Here is a 6,000-nt window from a genome sequence, read left to right on the forward strand (position 1 = left end):
TAAAGGGGCAATCAGCAGTTGCTACATCAATTGTTGGACTTGTAAATTAATTATATGTACCCATTGATTCTTGAAGAATATAATTTATAAATGTCTCATAAGCTCAGTTCAACTGTCGTACCTCTTCAAAACCCAAAATATAAGCTTATTTTAGTCAAATGTTTGTAAACAGAGTAAATATAAACAAACACTATATATCCTCAAAACATCTTTAAAACTTTTGATATCATGGATGGTCTGTCCTTGCATCCATAGCTTTTTCTATGAATTTGATTATGGTTACAATTCTCCAGCCCTATCACCCACATTTTTACCGAAACAGGAACGGGGATGATGATTTGATATTGTTTCAACTACTGATTGCCGCCATAAGAGCAATTTGAGCTGAAAATGCTTGCTGTAATTTGAGAAATACCCAAGAATGGAACACTGTGGTACTCCAGTATTTCCAGAAAGCTTGTCAGAAGTCATGTCATCAACCTGTACACATTGTGATCTAACACTAAGATAAGCATCAGAAGTGCTTCATCTGTATTATATTTTAAGTCCATGTTAGTCCCTGATATGTTTCCTTTCAGGAATGGACAAAATGCCTACATCATATTGCATGTGTTTCCTATATTGTTTTAGTAATCTTTAAATTACACCTTTTCATTAGTTACTCTTGTTACAATAAACATAAAAACATCACATTCCTCAACTTATACTCAACTTATACAACTTATTACAGAAGGTGTTGTATAAAATAAAGTGCAGTCTTAAGAAACTTACAAAGTTCCACGTTTAACTTGTATTTTTATATCAATTTGGAAATAACAAACATAGCCATTTGTACTTGCACACACAACAATGTGTTTGGTGTTGAAATAGTACAGTTATAGATGTCTTTACCTTTGCCTGCCTGCTGAGTTGGGGATCTACAGTCATATGTCTACAAGTGGAGATGCAGCTGATGGTTTATAGAGATGTGGGCGTAATCTCTGACCAAGGGCAACAACATCAGAACATGATGTTAACCCTATCAGTCAAAAGTTCCCAGAAAAAAATGGTCTTTTCAATGATCTGACTTTCATTTATCAGCATGTTCAGCCCTTATATTTAGCCTCACAATGAAGTGTTTAACCATTTTATTTTCAGGACAACCAGGGCTACAAGTAGAACACATAAACAGTAGTTATGAGTTTGATTAACAAACGTCAATAAAAAGATAAGTTCCACAAAAGCAAAAAACCTGATCAAAACAATGTATTTTATTTATTTATACATCTCAAGACTAGTTACACCAACATGACTGCAGAGAGACACAGTTAATATCTAATAAGAACTTCTACTGTCACATACTGTAAAGTGTCTAATAACATACATCAAATATAATATATGCCATATGTCACGATGAGTCAGCAACAATGAGTCAGTGATATGAATAAGCTGACCATGTCTAAACAACCCATTGAATCAGTAAGGTATTGCTATGTAACTGCAGCAGAGCGCATAATATACAAGAAATCCCCTGACTGACTAGAAACAGACTTGCGCAGACCTTGGAGGGGGGAGAGGGACGGGGGGGTTATGATACTTTAGTTACTGATTAAATGGGTTATTAGTTGAAGTTTCAAATGAGCCTTAGCCTAACATAGAAAACAATTTAAGAGAAGTGTCACACCCTGACCATAGAGAGCCCTTGTTTCTCTATGGTGTAGTAGGTCAGGGCGTGACTAGGGGGTATTCTAGTTTATAATTTCTATGTTGTGTTCTAGTTTATATTTTCTATATTGGTGTTTTTTTATGATTCCCAATTAGAGGCAGCTGGTAATCATTGGCTGGCTCCACCCTTCTGGTCTCCAGTGCGCCTCCCCAGTCCGGTACGTCCTGTGTCTCATCCTCGCACTCGCCCTGAAGAGCGTGTCACCAGTCCGGTACTTCCTGTGCCGGCTCCACGCACTAGGCCTCCAGTTCGCCAACCCAGTCCGGTACGTCCTGTGTCTCCTCCTCGCACTCGTCCTGAAGTGTGTGTCACCAGTCCAGGACCACCTGTGCCTTCTCCACGCACTAGGCCTCCAGTGCGCCTTCCCAGTCCGGTACGTCCTGTGCCTTCTCTCCGCACTCGCCCCAAAGTGTGTGTCAACAGTCCGGTGCCACCTGTGCAGGCTCCATGCACTAGGCCTCCGGCAACGGTTCCCAGTCCAGAGCTTCCGGCGACGGTCCTTAGTCCAGAGCTTCCTGCGACGGTCCCCAGTCCAGAGCTTCTGGCGACGGTCCCCAGTCCAGAGCTTCCGCCGATGGTTCTTAGTCTAGAGCTTCCGGCTACGGTCCCCTGTCCGGAGGTTTCGGCAACGATTTATGGTCTGGAACCTTCGGCGACGTTATATGGTCCGGATCCTCCGGCGACGGTCCACGGTCCGGAACCTCCTGCGACGGTCCACGGTCCGGAACCTCCTGCGACGGTCCACGGTCCGGAACCTCCTGCGACGGTCCACGGTCCGGAACCTCCTGCGACTGTCCATGGTCCGGAACCTCCTGCGACATTCCACGGTCCGGAGCCTCCTGCGACATTCCACGGTCCGGAACCTCCAGTGAGGGTCAACGGTCAGGAGCTTCCAGGCACGGCGTCCAGTCCCGCTCCAAGGCCGGAGCCTTACTCTGCGCCGGTGCCCAGTCCAGGCACGGCGTCCAGTCCCGCTCCAAAGCCGAAGCCTTTCTCTGCACCGGTGCCCAGTCCAGGCACGGCATCCATGCACGGCATCCAGTCCAGCTCCAAAACCAGAACCTTCCTCTGTGCCGGTGCCCAGTCCAGGCACGGCATCCAACCCAGCTCCATGGCCTTAGTCATCATTTGCGCCGATGCCCAGTCCAGGCACGGCGTTCAGCCCGGCCCGATGGCCGGATCCGGGGTCTGGGCTGGGGCTACGACCTACACCGGAGCCGCCACCGACACTAATCAACCCCCCACCCTCCCCATTTGGTTTCAGGTTTTGCGGCCGGAGTCTGCACCTTTGGGGAGGGTACTGTCACGCCCTGACAATAGAGAGCCCTTGTTTCTCTATGGTGTAGTAGGTCAGGACGTGACTAGGGGGTATTCTAGTTTCTAATTTGTTTTTTTCTAGTTTATATTTTCTATGTTGGTGTTTTTGTATGATTCCCAATTAGAGGCAGCTGGTAATTGTTGTCTCTAATTGGGGATCATATTTAAGTAGCTCATTTTCTCACCTGTGGTTGTGGGTATATATTTTTGTGCATGTGCACCACGTAGTCACGTTTAGTTGTTTGTTTATTTGATTTATTGTTTTTTCTTTAAGTTTCATTTTGCAATAAATATGTGGAACTCAACACCCGCTGCACCTTGGTCCCGTTCTTACGACAACCGTGACAAGAACTCAATAAAGTAACATAGATGTGATGTGTATGATTCAATACATGTTTAGGTAGGACATGTGTTTACATAAGTGTTGTGCTATTTCTAATCTTCAGATACAGGAGTGAAGGGTGACTTGAGGGAGAGAGAGGGTCAGCTTACGACCAGTTACACCAACCTGACTTCAGCAAACAATGAAAGACAAAGTTCATATCTAATAACAGCTTCTACAGTCATGAAGGCAATAATATAAAATGTAAAATAAAAATAATAATATACTGTATAATATATGCCTGGATGAGTCCGTGACATAAGATAAGAGATATGATATACTTTACATTTGTCACAGAGAGACAAATGTGTATTTTAACCACTTATCTTTTTCCATTTTCCCCAGAAGTTTAGCTGTTAAGTGCCTTGCTCAAGATTAAAATGGCAGAAGATTGAATCTAGGATACTGATGCCAGTAACCTTCCGGTTGCCAGCCCACTTCACACCACATGTTTTCCAATAAGCACTGGAATTCGAAGTGGAAACCATCTTGGAACATTAAAAACATTTTAAAAAACAATTCAAAATGGAAGTATTTTTTGTTGTTTCATGTTCTACTTCCACTATCCCAACAAGTACATTCAATGTAGTGAAGACTTGGATGCAGCTTGCTTTGAATGTTTTTAATGGCCAGTTGATGTACCAAAATCATCATAACATTTTAAACACTTGCAAGTTTAGCGAATGTCATGCCACCTATTTAGTCGTACCTCTTCCTTCCGATCCAACTCATACCGAAACTTGAACTCGGGACCTCTTTCTCATAAACTAACGTCACTGCACTCCTGACGCATTCTAAACAATCACACTACCGAAAAAGGCCCATTTCAGCAGGCTGAGGGTGGAATTTCACAGATCCCCTTCTGTAAGACGAGCACAAGAGAATTGGTCCAATCTTAACCTTCGAGTCAAGTCCCACTTTCCAGAGCTCAAGTCAAGTCGCAAGTTCCTAATTTGGGGTTTCGTTTCCTCAAGTCAATGATAAAGTGTTTCATACCAATTTCAATGCCATTTTTTATTCAAGTTATATTTTCTGTTTTCCTTGCAGTAGGCCTACTAGTACAGTACAGAAGCATAACACATTCACAGATCATGAACTGAATAGTCATTACCAATAGAAAGGCCATCCAAATGATGATTGCAGTTGATAATACGGGTTCAGTTTGACTGACATTGTGAAATCTCCAAATAGAATCAAGTATTGTTGTTTCCCCCTTCCACTGCATGCGTGTTGGGAAGTCTGTGTTTGGTTGAGAATAAACATTCACGGAAACTCTATCTCAAAGAGCATATTTTCAAGCGACAAGCATTGAAAAGATAGGACAGTGCTCTATTTTTCCACATGCCTTTCCGCACCTGCCAGTGCAGTGGCGCTACGCAGTACATCATTTATCGGTAATTTCCCATGTGACCTGATGTGATTCTTCGATTTCAGCAACAGAATTGTCATGAATGTATGGTGGTACTCGAGTCACATGACTCAAGTCCACATCTCCAACAGGCACACAGGTAACAGTTACCCATAAACACCACTACATCCGGATAACCATCTTACATTTATGGTTTTATAGGACACACTTAGCTCATTGTGTTCCTTTCTAGTCAGTCGGGGGATTTCTTGTAAATCATGCTCTCCACAGTTACATAATGATACTTTAGTTACTGATTAAATGGGTTGTTTATCCAAGGTCATTTTAGGTGACTCGAACTGAAAAATGATGTCTGCATTCCATATGCAGCAATGCTTCGCCCAGCTACTCTAGCTTTGGCCAGAGTGGCTAGAAATGTGGTTGCTAGCAAACCGACAGCATACTAGGTAGTGCTAGGTTTCAACAGCCAATCCAGAAGGGTCTGGAAGCTATAGTGAACTTCGATTGGTCAATTGTGCCACGATATAGGTTATGACACTTGGACAAATTTATTAATCAATTTATTTAACGTGTTGATGGATACTTTATTGAGATTAGTACAACTGTCTTCCTTTTATTTATTTTATTTAACCTTTATTTAACCAGGTAGGCTAGTTGAGAACACCTTTATTTAACCAGGTAGGCCAGTTGAGAACACCTTTATTTAACCAGGTAGGCTAGTTGAGAACACCTTTATTTAACCAGGAAGGCTAGTTGAGAACAAGTTCTCATTTGCAACTGCGACCTATCCAAGTGTCAAGCCCTGACCTGAGTATTCATTGTTTTCTTTATTATTTTGGTTAGGTCAGGATGTGACGAGGGTGATATATGTGTTTTTGTACTGTCTAGGGTTTTTGTATGTTTATGGGTTGTTTAGCATTCTAGGTGTTTTGTATGTCTATGGTTGCCTAGATCGGTTCTCAATCAGAGGCAGCTGTTTATCGTTGTCTCTGATTGGGAACCAAATCAAATCAAATCAAATCAAATTTATTTTATATAGCCCTTCGTACATCAGCTGATATCTCAAAGTGCTGTACAGAAACCCAGCCTAAAACCCCAAACAGCAAGCAATGCAGGTGAAGAAGCACGGTGGCTAGGAAAAACTCCCTAGAAAGGCCAAAACCTAGGAAGAAACCTAGAGAGGAACCAGGCTATGTGGGGTGGCCAGTCCTCTTCTGGCTGTGCCGG

The 6,000-nt window shown here is 42.9% G+C and overlaps 1 protein-coding gene across 1 annotated transcript in view; it reads right to left on the reverse strand.

Moving 5' to 3' along the window:
- The window catches only part of LOC110510381, a 48,302-nt gene extending 47,366 nt beyond the window's left edge, over window positions 1-936 (reverse strand). Inside the window, exon 1 of the mRNA XM_036955475.1 lies at window positions 892-936. Within this exon, the coding sequence (XP_036811370.1) occupies window positions 892-927 (36 nt within the window). The 5' untranslated portion in view covers window positions 928-936. The remainder of the gene's footprint in view (window positions 1-891) is intronic.
- Between the last annotated feature and the right edge of the window lie 5,064 nt (window positions 937-6,000).

This window comes from Oncorhynchus mykiss, chromosome 19 (genome assembly GCF_013265735.2).
Source record: "Oncorhynchus mykiss isolate Arlee chromosome 19, USDA_OmykA_1.1, whole genome shotgun sequence".
Taxonomy (NCBI): Eukaryota; Metazoa; Chordata; class Actinopteri; order Salmoniformes; family Salmonidae; genus Oncorhynchus; species Oncorhynchus mykiss.